This window comes from Hemitrygon akajei, unplaced genomic scaffold, assembly GCF_048418815.1.
Source record: "Hemitrygon akajei unplaced genomic scaffold, sHemAka1.3 Scf000107, whole genome shotgun sequence".
Taxonomy (NCBI): Eukaryota; Metazoa; Chordata; class Chondrichthyes; order Myliobatiformes; family Dasyatidae; genus Hemitrygon; species Hemitrygon akajei.
Window position 1 is genome coordinate 1,496,017 of NW_027331993.1, and position 20,324 is coordinate 1,516,340.

At 48.9% G+C, this 20,324-nt stretch overlaps 1 protein-coding gene across 1 annotated transcript in view; it reads left to right on the forward strand.

Annotated features, from left to right (window-relative positions):
- Positions 1-20,324, forward strand: part of LOC140723276 (uncharacterized) — a 131,276-nt gene that overhangs the window by 74,410 nt on the left and 36,542 nt on the right. The window contains exons 3-6 of the mRNA XM_073037882.1: positions 10,808-10,949; positions 16,929-17,005; positions 18,034-18,198; positions 19,539-19,736. Of these exons, the coding sequence (XP_072893983.1) occupies positions 10,808-10,949; positions 16,929-17,005; positions 18,034-18,198; positions 19,539-19,736 (582 nt within the window). The remainder of the gene's footprint in view (positions 1-10,807; positions 10,950-16,928; positions 17,006-18,033; positions 18,199-19,538; positions 19,737-20,324) is intronic.

Genomic DNA, 20,324 nt, shown 5'->3' on the forward strand with positions numbered 1-20,324 from the left:
TGGGATATGGTCCTCACGCCGGCACATGGGAGTAATTTAGTTGGGAAATGGTCTGTCTGGGATATGGTCCTCATGCCGGCACATGGGAGTAATTTAGTTGGGAAATGGTCTGTCTGGGATATGGTCCTCACGCCGGCACTTGGGAGTAATTTAGTTGGGAAATGGTCTGTCTGGGATATGGTCCTCACGCCGGCACGTGGGAGTAATTTAGTTGGGAAATGGTCTGTCTGGGATACGGTCCTCACGCCGGCACGTGGGAGTAATTTATTTGGGAAATGGTCTGATGGGATATGGTCCTCACGCCGGCACGTGGGAGTAATTTAGTTGGGAAATGGTCTGTCTGGGATACGGTCCTCACGCCGGCACGTGTGAGTAATTTAGTTGGGAAATGGTCTGTCTGGGATATGGTCCTCACGCCGGCACATGGGAGTAATTTAGTTGGGAATTGGTCTGTCTGGGATACGGTCCTCACGCCGGCACGTGGGAGTAATTTAGTTGGGAAATGGTCTGTCTGGGATACGGTCCTCACGCCGGCACGTGTGAGTAATTTAGTTGGGAAATGGTCTGTCTGGGATATGGTCCTCACGCCGGCACATGGGAGTAATTTAGTTGGGAAATGGTCTGTCTGGGATATGGTCCTCACTCCGGCACATGGGAGTAATTTAGTTGGGAAATGGTCTGTCTGGGATACGGTCCTCACACCGGCACATGGGAGTAATTTAGTTGGGAAATGGTCTGTCTGGGATACGGTCCTCACGCCGGCACATGGGAGTAATTTAGTTGGGAAATGGTCTGTCTGGGATATGGTCCTCACTCCGGCACATGGGAGTAATTTAGTTGGGAAATGGTCTGTCTGGGATACGGTCCTCACGCCGGCACGTGTGAGTAATTTAGTTGGGAAATGGTCTGTCTGGGATATGGTCCTCACACCAGCACATGGGAGTAATTTAGTTGGGAAATGGTCTGTCTGGGATACGGTCCTCACGCCGGCACATGGGAGTAATTTAGTTGGGAAATGGTCTTGTCTGGGATACGGTCCTCACTCCGGCACATGGGAGTAATTTAGTTGGGAAATGGTCTGTCTGGGATACGGTCCTCACGCCGGCACATGGGAGTAATTTAGTTGGGAAATGGTCTTGTCTGGGATACGGTCCTCACGCCGGCACATGGGAGTAATTTAGTTGGGAAATGGTCTGTCTGGGATATGGTCCTCACGCCGGCACATGGGAGTAATTTAGTTGGGAAATGGTCTGTCTGGGATATGGTCCTCATGCCGGCACATGGGAGTAATTTAGTTGGGAAATGGTCTGTCTGGGATATGGTCCTCACGCCGGCACTTGGGAGTAATTTAGTTGGGAAATGGTCTGTCTGGGATATGGTCCTCACGCCGGCACGTGGGAGTAATTTAGTTGGGAAATGGTCTGTCTGGGATACGGTCCTCACGCCGGCACGTGGGAGTAATTTATTTGGGAAATGGTCTGATGGGATATGGTCCTCACGCCGGCACGTGGGAGTAATTTAGTTGGGAAATGGTCTGTCTGGGATACGGTCCTCACGCCGGCACGTGTGAGTAATTTAGTTGGGAAATGGTCTGTCTGGGATATGGTCCTCACGCCGGCACATGGGAGTAATTTAGTTGGGAAATGGTCTGTCTGGGATACGGTCCTCACGCCGGCACGTGGGAGTAATTTAGTTGGGAAATGGTCTGTCTGGGATACGGTCCTCACGCCGGCACGTGTGAGTAATTTAGTTGGGAAATGGTCTGTCTGGGATATGGTCCTCACGCCGGCACATGGGAGTAATTTAGTTGGGAAATGGTCTGTCTGGGATATGGTCCTCACTCCGGCACATGGGAGTAATTTAGTTGGGAAATGGTCTGTCTGGGATACGGTCCTCACACCGGCACATGGGAGTAATTTAGTTGGGAAATGGTCTGTCTGGGATACGGTCCTCACGCCGGCACATGGGAGTAATTTAGTTGGGAAATGGTCTGTCTGGGATATGGTCCTCACTCCGGCACATGGGAGTAATTTAGTTGGGAAATGGTCTGTCTGGGATACGGTCCTCACGCCGGCACGTGTGAGTAATTTAGTTGGGAAATGGTCTGTCTGGGATATGGTCCTCACACCAGCACATGGGAGTAATTTAGTTGGGAAATGGTCTGTCTGGGATACGGTCCTCACGCCGGCACATGGGAGTAATTTAGTTGGGAAATGGTCTGTCTGGGATATGGTCCTCACACCGGCACGTGGGAGTAATTTAGTTGGGAAATGGTCTGTCTGGGATATGGGCCTCACGCCGGCACATGGGAGTAATTTAGTTGGGAAATGGTCTGTCTGGGATATGGTCCTCACGCCGGCACATGGGAGTAATTTAGTTGGGAAATGGTCTGTCTGGGATATGGTCCTCACACCGGCACGTGGGAGTAATTTAGTTGGGAAATGGTCTGTCTGGGATATGGTCCTCACGCCGGCACATGGGAGTAATTTAGTTGGGAAATGGTCTGTCTGGGATACGGTCCTCACGCCGGCACATGGGAGTAATTTAGTTGGGAAATGGTCTGTCTGCGATATGGTCCTCACGCCGGCACATGGCAGTAATTTAGTTGGGAAATGGACTGTCTGGGATATGGTCCTCACACCGGCGCATGGGAATGTTACATACCCCGTAACTTGGTTAACAGACCAGCAGAAATGGAATGATAACGTTGGAGTCTGGTGGTACTGTAACTAAAGGTATTTATTAGTAAACTAAGCAATAAAGTATCAAAAATGCCAATATACATATAACACAGGTTAGCAATGATAAATACAGAATACCTTTCCTGAGTCTCTACTCAAGGTCCAGTACCCTGTCAATCCACAGGTACCTTCACAACCTGAACACAGGCAAACGGGACATCTGCCTCTTCTAGGCTTTCAATACCAGTCCCCCTTTCACATTCCGTGTTCCCCTGATCCTCCCAGCTACTCTCTGGGCTACTCCCATCCGGAGTAAACCCAACCTTGTGGGTTAAAACAACTTCGTCTGCTAACCCAGCAGACTCCCTCAAGGTAGCGGAATGCCCTTATATCATTTGGAACACACTTAACTTCTTCAACTGCAAATAGCTCTGTCAAGACATATAGATCATTCCTGTCCAACCCTGGACCTTCCAGCTGCCATATCTGTTTCTCATCTTGGCTCTGTGCTTCCATAAACTCCTTCCTCACTCCAAAATGTCCACCGATGGGTCGCTTATGGGCAAAACTCAAAATCTCGTTCCTTGACAACCCTAAATTTGCCTCGTCTCTCTTACATTTCTTAGCTCCACTATTCTCCATTTTACCACCCTCTAACCCCTCTTGGTACAAGGCTGGTAAAAGCATCTCAGCTAAATCAAGCTTGGACTCAGCTGAATCAACGGTTGTCTCAGCAGCTTTCCTCGACATTCTTCTGGTGACTGCGCCGCGGGATTAACTTCAGAAACTATGGGCGGGTCCTCAGTCCTGGCAGGCTTACTCGTGAGCTGAACTGCAGAGAACACATCCCCCCCACCCCCTGCCAGGTCATTCCCCAGTAAGACATCTACATCGGGTATCGGGAGTGCAGAACGTACCCCTATCGTGACTGGTCTGGATACCAGGTCACATTTCAGAAATATCTTGTGCAAAGGTACAGCCTCTGTCCCTTTTCTGATAACTTTTATCACACTTACCTCCCAGTCTCAGTCTCAGCACCGAATTCTAACAGCTTCCTTAGGATCAATGACTGACCAGCCCCATTATCTCTCCAGATCCTCACTGGAACTGGGGTTTCTCCCTCCTTCACGTATACCATCCCTTCCGAAATGAACTCTCACACCCATCTTGAGCTCTATCTAACCTCACCCTCGGTCTGTTGACCAGCTCACTGCAACCAGTCGGGGTTGTCTTCTTACCTTTTTCTGTCTCCTTCTTTGGAGCCAGGCACTTAGATGCTATGTGACCAGCTTTCCCACAATTATAACACGTAAAGCTGGAAAACTTCCTGCCAGCCTGCTTTTCCTCCTCCCTGCCTTTTCTGGTAGTCTTCGGCTTATTCTCTGACTTAGCCGGTGGGCTTTCTCTACTGTCCCTACTGCTTGTCTGGTAGCTTTTATTTGGGGGAAATTTTATCTTCTGGGTTAAGGCATACTCACCTGCTAACTTGGCAGTCGCAGACAGAGTCTCCGCCTCCTTCTCGTCCAGGTACGTCCTCATACTCTCAGGGATGCAACCTTTAAACCGCTTGATCAGCATCAGCTGTGTCAGTTTATCAAAATCTCCATCGACCCCTTTTGAGGCGCACCAACACTCAAAATACACGTGCATTTCACGGGCAAACTCTAAATACATGCGGTCCCACGGCTTTCTCAAATTCCGGAACTTCTGCCGGTATGCCTCTGGAACCAACTCGTAACTCCTCAGTACAGCCATTGTTACTTCATCATAATCTTTAGCCTCCTCCATAGACAAAGCTGAATAGGCTTGCTGAGCCTTCCCCTTAAGTACACTCTGTGACAGAACAGCCCACTTCCTCTTAGGCCAGTCCTGATTCATAGCAACTTTCTCAATATGGAGGAAGTACCTATTGACATCTATCTCCTCGAACGGGGGTACCAACGTAACATCCTGACCAATCTTGAACCCCCTGTTTGGGTCTGCTGCCTGGCCCCTCTCGGCCTTGCCTTTAACCTTTCTTTTTCCAGCTCAAACTGTCTCTCTTTCTCCCTTCCTTCTCTTTGCTTTTCGGCTTCTTCCCTCTCTGCCTCCAGCTTCCTTATCCGGAACTCATGCTCTCTTTTCCTTTCCTCCTCATCCAACCTTAATTTTTCCAGCTGAAGCTGAAGCTCACCCCCGTCTGGTTTACGCTCAGGGAACAGCTCAAACACCACTACCGGGAACACCTTCTGGGATACATAATATGCGGCTATTGCTCACTGTATCTCCAACCTTCGCATTGCCGATTTCACTGCCGAGAGATTCAACCGTCTCACAATATTCAACAATTCCAACTTTCTGGCATCCTCTAATGCCCCCGAAGTTGGTTACCTTAGAAACTCGTCAAAACTCATCAATTTATGGTGACTACATTTTCGGTCTCCCACACAACCGAATCAGATAAGGGAATTTTACCCTGATCAATTCAACAACCTCCCAATCGGTAATAAAAGTGCCGGACGAACCCCCAATTTGTTACGTACCCCGTAACTGGGTTAACAGACCAGCAGAAATGGAATAATACGTTGGAGTCTGGTGCTACTGTAACTAAAGGTGTTTATTAATAAACTAAGCAATACAGTATCAAAAATGCCAATATACATATAAAGCAGGTTAGCAATGATAAATACAGAAGTGTAGGAATAAGAATCAAAACCAAGCTCAAGTCAATGTCTAGGGGTAAATGAATTGTCATAAGAGTTCAGTTCAGTTCATGTTGAGGTAGTTGTTGTGTTGCAATGTTGGAGAGAGACAGAAAGAGAGAGTGAGCAAGAGATGAGCAGCTGCAGCAGGCAAACCTTCCATCGTCTTCTTGTTCCGTTGTACCGTTGGGGTCACCGATTATGACCCTTCCGTTCCAGGCTAGACCGTCCTTCAGTGATGGACTCGTCACCCAGGCAAAGGCAGACACACACACATCCCCACCAGTCTGCCTTCATCCACCATGCTCTGGACTGATTCTCCTGAACTGATCCTCCAGGCCCCCACCTTCCTGTGGGTGCACAACACTCCGTCAGTGTCCACTGGTGTGTCTAAGGGTGTCTCCCCAGATCCGTCTTTTATCCCCACTGATGGGGTATCAGCCATCCATCAACTCCACATGTCCATGTCCATCAAACTAGTCCACTCCCTGCTCTCTCCTCAGGAATGTTAACGAGCAAAGATGTGTCCTTGTAGCAAAAGGTAAATGATCAGTGAAGAAGCTATAATACATAAATTATCCATCTCTCTCTCTCTTTCTCTCTTATCTGTAGCAGATGCCTCTACCTCTGTTCTTCATCTCTCTCTCTCATTAGCAGCATAGCTCCTGGGGGGGGGGGGGTGTTAGCTGTAGACCCCATTTCCATCTGGGTTGTTCAGCACACATAACAGGAGTAATTTATTTGGTAAATGATCTGTCTGGGATATTGTCCTCACACCGGTACATGGAAGTAATTTAGTTGGGAAATGGTCTGTCTGGGGGTGGTGGGCAGAGAGGCCCATTTCTCTACAGAACCCAGCGCACAATGCGGTTTATTTTGTGGATATTTCACAGCTCCTGTGTATCAGATTCATGTGGCACAGCCCAGTACACATTCTGCGTTCATACTGTGTCCTCTCTCTCCCTCCCTCCCTCCCTCCCTCGTACCTGCTGCTCATGTCAGTTGCAAACACACGAGATCCTGCAGATGCTGAAAATCTACAGGAAATGCTGAGAAACTCAGCAGGTCAGGCAGCATCTGTGGTGAGGAATGAACAGTGGACGTTTTGTGCTGAGACCCTTCATCAGGACTGGAAAGGACGGGGGAAGAAACTGAAATAAGAAGGTGGTGGAAAGAGAAGCAGTATGGGCTGTGAGGTGGTAGGTGGAGCCAGGCGAGGGGGAAGGTAAGTGAGTGGGAGGGTGAAGTGAGAAGCTGGGAGGTGATAGCTGGAAAAGGTAAAGGGTTGAAGAGACCTGAAACGTTGACTGTTTATTTCTCTGCATAGATGCTGCCTGACCTGCTGAGCTCCCCAGTATCTTGTGTGTCCTATACACAGCCCAGTGCAGAATGTTTTGTCAGGGGTTTATCCCACTCCCTAATTCATGCTTTGGGTTTTATTTGATTCCTGTCTACAAAACACTTAATTCCCTGGAGGTCCCACTGTCCCAGGAAATCCCCCCTGTACCCATAGTGATCACATGCTCCATCTCTACATGATGGTAACCCCAGAAGAGGGACAGGCATTCAGCTTGGGCAGAGCCCTTGACTGCCTGGACCCACGAATGGCCATCTTGGCCAGGTCCAGGAACAAGCCCACCAGTAGATTCTCTGAGTGACCCAACCCCCTCCGTACTGGGTGACCATATATCAGGAGCACAGGGCTGAAGTACAACCAAAACGTGAGCAGCAGCCCCTTCAGATACTCAAACAGGGGCTGCAACCTCTCACACTTCATATAAACATTGTACACTGACTGCTCCCGGCCACACAAAGGACAGGTGAACCGATTGTCTGTGAAACGGCTCAAAAATCTATTGCACGACACAGTGGAAAAGTTCACTCGCCCCATCATTGGAATGTTCCCACAATCTATGGACTCACTTTCAAGGACTCTTCATCTCATGATCTTAATATTTATTGCTTATTTATTTATCATTATTATTTCTTCTTTTTGTATTTGCACAGTTTGTTGTCTTCTGCACTCTGGTCGAATGGCCTAACTGGTCAGACTTTCATTTATTCTGTTGTGGTAATTATTGTCTTGATTTATTGAGTATGCCCACTAGAAAATGAATCTCAGGGTTGTGTATGGTGACATCTCTGTACTTTGATAATAAATTTACTCTGAACTTTGAAATGCACCTTTTGCTAAATGTCAACCTTCTGGAATATGTTTTATAATTTGTTAATTTATTTGTGGTAATATTTCTTGATGTGTTGTTGTGAGTTATATGTACTCTGTTGTGCACCTTGGTCCGGTGGAATGTTGTTTTGTTTGGCAGGATACGTGTATATGTTTGAATGATGATAACCTTGAACTTGAGAGTCCATTTAATCAGTGACAGTAGATTTTATGTGTTGAGGAGCAAGAGCCACATATCTCTTCACTACAATTAATGAAAAAGAACGCAATAGATCACAGGAAAGTTACTAATCACAGTTTGGCATGTTGAGGGCAAGATCCTTAACAATGTTGCTGAGCAGAGAGATCTTGGGATTCAAGTTCAGAGCTCCTTGCGAGTGGCTCAGAGTTCAAAAAGGTGGTTAAGAAGGCTTATGGAATGCTGATGTTGTTAGTCGAGGCATTGGGGTCAAAAGACAAGAGGTTGTGTTGCAACTTTGTATAACTCTGGTGAGGCCACGTCTGGGGTATTGCAGACATTCTGGTCACCCCACTATAGGAAGGATGTTGAGGCTTTGGAGAGGGTGCAGAAGAGGTTTACCAGGATACTGTCTGGTTTAGAGGGCATGTGCTATCACGAGAGGCAGGATAAACTTGGGTTGTTTTCTCTGGAGCATCGGAGGCTGAGGGGAGATCAGATAGAGGTTTATAACATCTGAGAGGCAGAGATAGAGTGGACAGAGAGTATCTCTTTCCCAGGGTTGAAATGTCATATACCAGAGTGCAGGCATTGAAGGTGAGAGGGGGTAGGTTCAAGAGGGAAGTTTCCCTCAGAGACTGCTGGATGCCTGAATGTGCTGCTTGGTATGGTGCTAGGTGTAAATGCATTTGTGGTACTTAAGAGAAGCTTTGATAGGCACTTTGATGTGAGGGAGATGTAGGGATGTGGACATTTTATAGGTAGAAGGTAAAAGATCAAAGTAAAGTCAAAGTAAATTTTATGATCAGAGTACATATTTCAGCACATACAACCCTGAGATTCATTTTCCTGTGGGCATTTGCAGCAAATCTATAGAATAGTAACTATAACAGGATCAATGACAGATGAAGCAGATTGCAGAAGGCAACAAACTATGCAAATGTAAATATAAACAAATAGCAATAAATAACGAGAACATGAAATAACAAGATGAAGTCCGTAAAGTGAGATCATTGGTTGTGGGAACATCTCAAGGGATTAATGTTTGGGTGTTTCTGATTTGTTTTTTAGCTGATTCAGCACAACATTGTGGGCCGAAGGGCCTGTTCCTGTGCTGTACTGTTCTATGTTCCATGTACTAGAACACAGAATCAGAATCAGGTTTATTATCACTGACAAATGTCATGAATTTTGTTGTTTTGCAGCAGCAGTACAGTGCAATACACAAGTTACAATAACAAATATATAGAAAATAAATATGTAGTGTCGAAAGAGAGCAAAAATAGTGAGGTAATGTTCATGGGTTCACTGTCCGTTCAGAAATCTGATGGCGGAGGGGAAGAAGCTGTTCCTGAAACGTTGAGTGTGTGTCTTCAGGCTCCTGTCCCTCCTCTCTGATGGTGGTAATAGGAAGAGGGCATGTTCTGGGTGGTGGGGTCCTGACTGATGGATACTGTCTTTGTTGATTTCTATTGCACATTTGTTGCTTGTCAGTCTTTGTTTGTGTGTAGTTTTTCATTGGTTCTATTGTATTTCTTTGTTCCACTGTGAATGCCGGGTAGAAACTGAATCTCAGGGTATTATATAGTAATATGTAGCAACACACGCACACAATGCTGGGGAAACTGAGCAGGTCAGGCAGCATCTATGGAAATGATTAGTTAGTTGATAATTTGGGCCAAGACCCCTCTTTAGGACTGAGAGGGCACGGGGAAGATGCCAGAACAAAGGTTGGTGGGGCAGAGTGGTTAGCTGGAAGGTGACAGGTGAAGCCAGGTGGGTGGGAAGGTCAAGGGCTGGAGAAGAAAGAAACTGATAGGAGAGGAGAGTGAATACGATTGGAGAAACGGAAAGAGGAGGAGACCCAGGGGGAAGTTTAAAGCTGGTGAGAAGTAAAAGATCAGAATGGGAATATAGGAAGGGAGTGGAGTAAATTTTATTCACCGGACAGTGAAATCAATATTCATGCCATCAGGTTGGAGGGTACCCAGATGGAATATGAGGTGTTGCTCCTCCGCCTTGAGGGTGGCCTCATCTTGGCACAAGATGTGCCTCCACCACGTCTGTTCTCAGGATGTGGTTTCCATTCCAGGGTATCAGAGATGTCCTCCTGCTTTAAAAAATGGGTTTCCCTCCCTCTACTATTGATATTTCCCTCATCTGTATCTCCTCCATTTCCCATACATCTCCACTCACTCCATCTTCCTGAGTCCCTCGTCCTCACCTACCACCACTTCAGCCTCCGCATCCAACACATTATCCTCCACAATTTCCACAATCTCGAAAGGGACCCGACTGCTACACATATCCTTTCTTCCCCCTGCCCACTGTCTGTAGGGATCGCTTTTCTACGTTTCCCTTTTTTATATGTCCCTCCCCACTAATCTTCTTGCAGGTACTTATCCCTGCACCTGCCTATTTACCTCCTCCCTCACCTCCATTGAGGGCCCCAAACACTCCTTTCAGGTGAGGCATCACTTCACCGAATCTGCCAGGACTGTCTATTGTTCCCAGTATGGCCTCCTCTACATTGGAGAGGCTCATTGTAAACTGGGGGACTGCTTCTCGAGCACCTCCACACCATCCGCCATAAACGGGATTTCCCAATGGCCAAACATTTAAATTCCGATTCCCAATCCCTTTCCAATGTTGTTGATCTATAGCCTTGTCTTGTGCCAAGATGAATCCCCTTAAAGTCGAGGAGCAACACCTTGTATTCCTTCTGTGTAGTCTCCAACCCAATGGTACGAATATCGATTTCTCTTTCCGGTGAACAAAATTCTCCTCCCCCTTCCTCTATTCCCCAGTGTGACCTTTTACTTCTTAGCACCAAAGTATTACTTCCCCTGGGTCCCTTCCTCCTGACATTTCTCCTATTGTCCACTCTCCTCTCTGATCAGATTCTTTCTTCTCCAGCCCTTGACCTTTCCCACCCACTTGGCTTCACCTCTCACTTTCCAGCTAGCCTCCCTCCCCTCCTCCACCATTTAGTTTAGGATGGTGGTTGTGGTTGACAGAGAAAGAGGATGGAGAACGTAAGCTGTACATTAACACTGAAAATTGTTCTGACCCTCAATCACAGACTCCACACTCGGTGATCCATGTGTAAACCACACCGTCCTGGATCAGCCCTGGAGGAGCACGAATTGTTTCCATGCAGAGTGTACCGGTGGACAATATATGGATGATGGAAATCTTACTGTGGGATGGTACAGATTTAACAGGTAAAGTGAGGGGATAATCACTGAGAAACTGGACACAGAAGGGGAATGTAAACAGGGGAACAAGAGGTGTGTGAATGGGAAATGCAGGGAGACCGGGATCATCAGTGACTACACTGAGATGGGGAGTAAATACAGGGAGAGGGGAGATCCCACATTCTCAGGGTAGAGACAAGGGGGAGGTACAACAGAGAGGGATTCCCAGGATTGGGTTGTTATTATCAGAGACAGTGTACAGACAGGGTGAGTGTAATTTCCCATGTCTCTCTGAGTAAATAAACTCCCTCAGATCGGGGACTGACTCTCTGATTGTTGTTTCAGTTCTGGAGGATGGAAGATTCCCGAGACGCTCGTTCCACGATATCACTGCTCTGGACGGAAACCAGGCTGGTTAAACGGTAGGGTCAGGCTCAACATCAGCGGGGCACGGTTATTTTTGGGGCGGGTCAAACTGATGACCTGGATCTGTTCAGAGGGCCCGAGTATTTACACAGAACCCCATCTCCCTGAGAGGTCTCCCCACAGTCACTCAGACCGCTCTACAGGCTCTACAGTTCTGTATCGTCATGGAGTCTGATGGAGGAGTGACAACTTCCTGGAGTTGGGTTACAGAACTGATCTGCCCACTGACCCCATTCTGGATACGACAGAGAAGAGTTTCAACGACCCCAGAATCATTTCAATGGTGGGACAAGCTCCAGGGATTTGGGGGAGACTGCAGACATCATTGTTCACCAATTAGTGAGATAACTTAATGGTTACCATGGTAACATAGTGGTTAGCGCGTCACTATTACAGCTCGGTGTGTCGGAGTTCAGAGTTCAATTCCACTGTCATCTGTAAGGAGTCTCTGTCCGTCCTCCCCATGGAATGCATGGGTTTTCCCCGGGTTCTCCGGTTTCCTCCCACTGTCCAAAGACGTACCGGCTGGGTTCATTGGTCACTGTAAATTGTCCCATGACGACGATCGGCTTTTTCGGGATTGTCGAGGGTTGCCGAGGCAGTGTGGCTCTAAGGGTCTGAAGGCCCTACTCCGTGTTTTATTGCCAAACAGATAAATAAATAAAACAGATTTAAATTTTTGTTGAATGTTGGGAAACAGGAATAATCCTGGAAACTACAATGTGGAATGAGCTGCCTGAGCCAGTGGTAGATGCCATTTCGATTTCAATGTTTAAGAGAAGTTTGGTTGGTACATGGATGAGAGAGATGGACGGCTGTGCTCCGGGTGCAGGTTGATGGGACAAGGCAGTTTTAAAGATTCAGCATGAACTTGATGGGTCGAAGGGCCTGTTGCTGTGCTGTAGCTTTCTGTGACTCTCTGACTAGTAAGTCTCACGTCAGTGGTAGGGAAGACATTGGAGTGGATTCTTATGGATGGGACTGATGAGCATTGGGAAGACCGTGGGTGAATGAGGGGCAGTCACAAATGACACCCTCACCAATCAAAAAAAACCTCTCAACCTCCACTTTACATTTATAAATGACGTGACCTCCACAGCCGTTTGTGGCAATGAATTCCTCAGATTCACCACCTTCTGGCTGAAGAAATTCCTCCTCATCTCTGATCTAGAGGGAGGTTCTTGTGTCCTGAGGCTGTGCCCTCTGGTCCCAGACTCCCCCACTATAGGAAACATCCTCTCCATGTCCACTCTATCCAGGCCTTTCAATATTTGATAAGTTTCAGCTTGATCCCCCAGACGTTTGACAAGGTCCCTCATGGGAAGATGAAGGTGCTGCTGTGGGGAGGGTGGGGTGGAGAGGGAGAGGGCAGCAGCTCAGTGCTGACTGAGGCCGGACCGGACCGTGGGTTGTGAACCACTGATTTACAGTGGGTCCTGATTCACATTCCCCGCTGTACTGTGGGACCAGGTACATTTTACAGTGTTTATAAATCTCATTCCAGGTCCCCATCCCAACGTGGAAGAGGGGGAGGTGACCAGGACCATCTGCTTCTCCTGGGGTGAAGGCAGCTGTTACTGGAGCCGGGAGATCAGGGTGAAGAACTGCTCCAGTTACTTTGTGTATTGGCTGAATCAGACAACCTTGCAAAGTGACGCTGTGTACTGTACAGGTAGGTCACCGTTCCCCAGTGACACAGCAGTGTGGTAGTTGTGGGGAAATTCTGGGACGTCCTGAGTCACCAACACACACCACGGGCTGAGTTTTCCAGTCGGCTGCCCTGCCCGTGGTCTGTGATCACCTTTCCCGTATCTCCCTTCACACCGGGGTCAGAATGAAACTGCCCAGTCTGACCTGTGACAGAGATCATAGAACACAGAACAGTACAGCACAGCACAGGCCCTTCGGCCCACAATGCTGTGTCAGATGCCGGGAGAGAGTCTACCCATCCCCTGGAGTGAGGGAGGGTGAGGCTGACAGGAAATGGAGGGAGCAGGGGTGAGAGAGTGTGGAGAAGGCGGAGTGACGTACCAAGTGGAGAGGGAGTTGGAGGGAGACCAAGGGGAGAGGAATAAAGGGAGAGGCCGCGGGGAGAGGGAGGCAGGGAGAGGCCGAGGGGAGAGGGAGTCAGTGAGAGGTTGAAGGGTGGGGGAGTCAGGGAGTGGCCGAATGGAGGGGTTGTTGGGGAGAGGCTGATAGGAGGGGGAGTAAGGCAGTGCCCATTTGGGAAGAGAAGTAGAGAGAGACTGTGCTGAGAGAGGTTCGGGGAGAGTGAAGGTAGAGGGAGTGTGAGGGGAGAGGGAGTTATGGAGAGATTGAGTGTAAAGGAGGGGTTCTGAGACTCTCGAAATAGCAATAAATAATGAGAACATGAAATAACAAGATACAGTCCTTAAAGTGAGATCATTGGTTGTGGGAACATCTCAAGGGATTAATGTTTGGGTGTTTCTGATTTGTTGTTTATCTGGGTCAGCACAACATTGTGGGCCGAAGGGCCTGTTCCTGTGCTGTACTGTTCTATGTTCCATGTACTAGAACACAGAATCAGAATCAGGTTTATTATCACTGACAAATGTCATGAATTTTGTTGTTTTGTAGCAGCAGTACAGTGCAATACACAAGTTACAATAACAAATATATAGAAAATAAATATGTAGTGTAGAAAGAGAGCAAAAATAGTGAGGTAATGTTCATGGGTTCACTGTCCGTTCAGAAATCTGATGGCGGAGGGGAAGAAGCTGTTCCTGAAACGTTGAGTGTGTGTCTTCAGGCTCCTGTCCCTCCTCTCTGATGGTGGTAATAGGAAGAGGGCATGCCTGGGTGGTGGGGTCCTGACTGATGGATACTGTCTTTGTTGATTTCTATTACACATTTTTTGCTTGTCAGTCTTTGTTTGTGTGTTGTGTTTCATTGATTCTATTGTATTTCTTTGTTCCACTGTGAATGCCGGGTAGAAACTGAATCTCAGGGTATTATATAGTAATATGTAGCAACACACACACACAATGCTGGGGAAACTCAGCAGGTCAGGCAGCATCTATGGAAATGAATAGTTAGTTGATAATTTGGGCCAAGACCCCTCTTTAGGACTGAGAGGGCAGCGGGAAGATGCCAGAACAAAGATTGGGGGGGGGGGAGGTGCAGAGTGTTTAGCTGGAGGGTGACAGGTAAAGCCAGGTGGGTGGGAAGGTAAAGGGCTGGAGAAGAAAGAAACTGATAGGAGAGGAGAGTGAATACGATTGGAGAAACGGAAAGAGGAGGAGACCCAGGGGGAAGTTTAAAGCAGGTGAGAAGTAAAAGATCAGAATGGGAATATAGGAAGGGAGTGGAGTAAATTTTATTCACCGGACAGTGAAATCAATATTCATGCCATCAGGTTGGAGGGTACCCAGATGGAATATGAGGTGTTGCTCCTCCGCCTTGAGGGTGGCCTCATCTTGGCACAAGATGTGCCTCCACCACGTCTGTTCTCAGGATGTGGTTTCCATTCCAGGGTATCAGAGATGTCCTCCTGCTTTAAAGAATGGGGTTTCCCTCCCTCTAATATTGATGTTTCCCTCACCTGTATCTCCTCCATTTCCCATACATCTACACTCACTCTTTATTCCTGAGTCCCTCGTCCTCACCTACCACCAATTCAGGCTCCGCATCTAACACATTATCCTCCACAATTTCCTCAATCTCCAAAGGGACCTGACTGCTAAACATCTCCTTTCCTCCCCCTGCCCACTGTCTGTAGGGATCACTTTTCCATATCTCCCTCCCCACTAATCTCCTTCCAGACACTTATCTCTGCACCTGCCCATTCACCTCCTCCCTCGCCTCCATTGAGGGACCCAAACACTCCTTCCAGGTGAAGCATCACTTCACTGAATCTGCCAGAGCTGTCTATTGTTCCCAATGTGGTCTCCTCTACATTGGAGAGACTCATCGTAAACTGGGGGACTGCTTCTCGAGCAGCTCCACATCATCCGCCATGAACGGGATTTCCCAATGGCCAAACATTTCACATCTCTTTCCAATGTTGTTGATCTATAGCCTTGTCTCGTGCCAAGATGACTCCTCTTAAAGATGAGGAGCAACACCTTATATTCCTGCTGCGTAGCCTCCAACCTAATGGTACGAATATTGATTTCTCCTTCCAGTGAACAAAATTCTCCTCCCCCTTCATCTATTCCCCAATGTGACATTTCACTTCTTAGGACCAATCTATTACTTCTCACTGTGTCACCTCCTCCTGCCATTTCTCCTATTGTCCCCTGGGTATTAGCCACTTCCTGGGGAAAAAGTCTCTGGTTGTTCACCCGATCTATGCCTCTTACCATCTTGTCCACCTCTATTAAGTCACCTCACATCCTCCTTCACTCCAAAGAGAAAATCCCGAGCTCACTCAGTCGAGTTTCATAAGATATCAATCCAGGCAGTATCCTGATAAATCTCCTCTGCACACTCTCTGAAACTTCCACGTCCTTCCTTCACTGATGTGACCAGAACCACCAAACCCTGATCTGCCCTGGCACACAAGGGGAGCACGGGAAGATTGTAAAGGTGGAGGGTGGAAGGGAATAGAGAAGAGTGAAGGGGAATGGAGGGATAGGAAGAGAAAGACGGGTGGAGGTTAGTGGGAAAGGGGAGAGAAGGCAACAACCGGATGGGCAGCAGAGGGAGACTGGAAATGGGGGTGGAAGAAAGTTCTGGTGTGTGGAATGAAGAGAGGGGGCTGGAAGGAGCCATAGTTGGGGAGTGGAGCATTTTCTGCAAGTTTCTGTCTAAGCCACACACTACTGTGCCTTGGAAATACATTGCTGCTCCTTCAGCGTCACTGGGTCAAAACCCTGGAACTCCGGATCATCATTGTGGGTGTCCCCACACATCAAGGATTGCAACAGGCCAAGGACAGGCCACCACCACCACCTTCTCAAGGGAACCTCTGGAGGGGCAGTTATACACTGGCTCAGCCTCTGAAACTCACGTCCCTTCGAGGAATAAAAATAATTATTGTTGCCCAGGGGTTGCTGAGGGTGGAAGTGCAGATGAGGGTTGTGATTGGCAGAGAAAGAGGTTGGGGAACGTGAGCTGTACATTAACACTGAACATTGTTCTGTCTCTCAATCACAGACTCCACGCTCGGTGATCCGTGTGTAACCCACACCGTCCTGGATCAGCCCTGGAGGAGCACGAATTGTTCCAACACTGAGTGTACCGGTGGAGAGTTGATGGATGATAAAAATCTTGCTGTGCGATGGTACAGATTTAACAGGTAAAGTGAGGAGATAATCACTGAGAAACTGGACACAGAAGGGGAATGTAAACAGGGGAACAAAGGGTGTGTGAATTGGAAATGCAGGGAGACCGGGATCATCAGTGACTACACTGAGATGGGGACTAAATACAGGGAGAGGGGAGATCCCACGTTCTTAGAGTAGAGACAAGGGAGAGGTACAATGGAGAGGGAATTCCCAGGATTGGGGTGTTATTGACCAGAGACAGGGTAGGGACAGGGTGAACGTAATTTCTCATGTCTGTCTTAGTGAATAAACTCCGTCAGATCAGGGACTGACTCTCTGATCGTTGTTTCAGTTCCAGAGGATGGCAGATTCCGGAGACGGTCGTTCCACAGTATCACTGCTCTGGGAAGTACCCAGGCTGGTTAAACGGTAGGGTCAGAGTTTACATCAGTGGGGCTCGGTTATTTTTCGGGAGTGTCACAATAATAAACTGAATCTCTTCAGAGGGCCCGAGCATGGACACAGAACCCCATCTCCCTGAGAGGTCTCCCCACAGTAGCTCAGACCACTCTACGGTCCTGTATCGTCATGGAGTCCGGTGAAGGAGTGACAACTTCCTGGAGTTGGGTTACAGAACTGATCTGCCCACTGACCCCATTCTGGATACGATCCTGAGGTGTTTCAACGACCCCAGACTCATCTCAGTGGTGGGGCAATCTCCAAGCAGTTGGGGGAGTCTGCAGACATCATCGTTCACCAATTATTGGGATAAATTAATGGTTGCCATGGTAACGTAGTGGTTAGTGCGTCACTATTACAGCTCGGGGCATTGGAGTTCAGAGTTCAATTCCAGTGTCATCTGTAAGGAGTCTCTGTTCCTCCTCCCCATGGAATGCATGGGTTTTCCCTGGGTTCTCCGGTTTCCTCCCACTGTCCAAAGACGTACCGGGTGGGTTCATTGGTCATTGTAAATTATCCCATGACGACGATCGGCTCCTTTGGGATTGTCGAGGGTTGCAGAGGCAGTGTGGCTCAAAGGGTCAGAAGGCCCTACTCCGTGTTTTATTGACAAATAAATAAATAAAACAGATTTAAACTTCTGTTGAAACGTGGGGAGTTTCTTGTGTTCTGAGGCTGTGCCCTCTGGTCCTAGACTCCCCCACTACAGGAAACATCCTCTCCATGTCCTCTCTATACAGGCCTTCCATTATTTGACAGGTTTCAGTGAGATTCCCCCAGACATTTGACAAGGTCCCTCATGGGGGGCTCATTCAGAAGATGAAGGTGCTGCTGCGGGGAGGGTGGGGTGGAGAGGGAGAGGGCAGCAGCTCAATGCTGACTGAGGCCGGATCAGTCCGTAGGTTGTGAACCACTGATTTACAGTGGGTCCTGATTCACATTCCCTGCTGTACTGTGGGACTGGGTACATTTTACAGTGTTTATAAATCTCGTTCCAGGTCCCCATCCCAACGTGGGAGAGGGGGTGATGATCAGGGCTGTCTGCTACTCCTGGGGTGAAAACTTCTGTTATGGGAGCCGAAAGATCGCGGTGAAGAACTGCTCCGGTTACTTTGTGTATTGGCTGGGGCCGACACCCTGGAGTAACGCTGTGTACTGTACAGGTAGGTCACCGTTCCCCAGTGACACAGCAGTGCTGTAGTTGTGGGGAAATTCTGGGACGTCCCGAGTCACCGACACACACCACGGGCTGAGTTTTCCAGTCGGCTGCCCTGCCCATGGTCTGTGATCACCTTTCCCGTATCCCCCTTCACACCGGGCGGGGTCAGAATGAAACTGCCCAGTCTGACCTGTGACAGAGATCATAGAACACAGAACAGTACAGCACAGCACAGGCCCTTCGGCCCACAATGCTGTGTCAGCTGCCGGGAGAGAGTCTACCCATCCCCTGGAGTGAGGGAGGGTGAGACTGACAGGAAATGGAGGGAGCAGGGGTGAGAGAGTGTGGAGAAGGCGGAGTGACGTACCAAATGGAGAGCGAGATGGAGGGAGACTGAGAGCAGAGGAAGATAGGGAGAGGCCGAGGGGAGGGGGAGACAGGGAGAAGCCAAGGTGTTGGTGAGACACAGAAAGGGCAAGGGGAAAGAGGGAGTTGCCGAGGGGAGGGGCAGTGATGGAGGGGCGAAAGGAAGGGGGAGACAGAGGCTGATGGGATGATGATTTAGGGAATGCCTGAGGTGTGGGGGAGAAAGTAGGGCAGAGGGGAGTTGGAGGCGGAGAGAGTCCGAGATGAGTGTGAGTCAGGGGGAGGCAGAGTGGAGGGGTGGAGGGGGAGTCGGGGAGAGGCCGAGTGGAGGGTGGTCGGGGGAGAAGCCGAGGGGAGGGGGAAAGGGGAAAAGTGAGAGGCTGAGGGGAGGTGGAGTTGAGGAAAGGCCGAGGTGAGGGGGAGTGACGGAGAGGCCGAGTAGTTTGGGAGTGAATTTAGAAGCCGAGGGGAGGGGGAGACAGGGAGTGGCCGAGGGGAGCTGGTGACTGAGAGGCTGAGCAGAGCAGGAGAGAGGGAGAGGCTGAGGAAAGTAGATATCGGAGGGGCCGAGGGGGAGTGGGAGTGATGGAGTGGCCAAGGGGAATGGAGGGGACAAGGAGAGCAAAATGGGGAAAGATGGAGGGGATGGGGTACAAGGAGAGGGGAACAGTGAGAGGCAGAGGGGAAGGGGAGACAGGGAGAGGCCGAGGGGATGAGGAGATGGAGAGATTTGTGAAAGGGTCACTCCAACTGGGGAAGGAAGGAGTGACTGACCGGAGAGTGATTCAGACAGAGAGAGGGACACGTGACAAGATGGATTTGTCAGACAAGGGTTGGAGGTATTAAACAGGAAAGTAGAGGGGAGTATGTGTATTTCCAAAAGGAGATTTGATCAGGAATTAAGCGTTCTGTTCCCTGCCACTAAGTACCTTCCTGATTTGATGTAGGACTTACACACGATGTTTCTTCTTATCATAGGCTTCCAGTTGGACACAACTCCAGAACCCCCAGGATCAGAGACAAGTGAGCTGAGTCTGGGTTTGACCCCCACCCCAGCAGGGTCTGCGAGCTCCGGTACAGATTCCCAGTCGGACACAACTCAGGAAATCCGGATATCAGTGACCGGAGAGCCTGATTCGGGTTTGACCACCCCCCCAGCAGGGTCTGCGAGCTCGGGTAACTATGGTGGGGATCATTGAAGGGAACGATCTTTCTTTCCTTCAGCCCGAAATATTCATCTGGGCTTTGACTGAGAGTAGTGACTGGTCACAGACATTCACCAGGGAAAGTTGCTGAACAGGGACTGGATGGTTTTGGTATCTCTTCAGATCAGAGACCACCTTTCCAAATTGTTGTGCCAGTGGCTACCCATTTCAATTCAACTCCCCATTCCCGTTCCCACGTGTCTGTCCAAGGACTCCTGCACTCACCTGATGAGGCCAGAATCAGGATGGAGGGGCAACACCTCACATTCCTTCTGGGTAGCCTCCATCCTGACGACATAAACATTGATTTCTGTAATTTCCGGTAATTTCTACCCCTACCACTTCTCTCGATTTCCATCCCCACTCCGGCTCCCATCTTGGTCCTTCTCTTCTCCTCACCTGTCCATCATCCCCCTCTTGTCCCCCTCCTCCAAACCTTCACCCTTGACTCTCAAATCCTTCTCCTCACATCCCCCTATCGCAGCATTCACTCTCATCAATCCCCCCTTCCTTCCCTCCAGTTGGTCCGTCACTCCACCCCTCTCTGCCCTATCGTGTT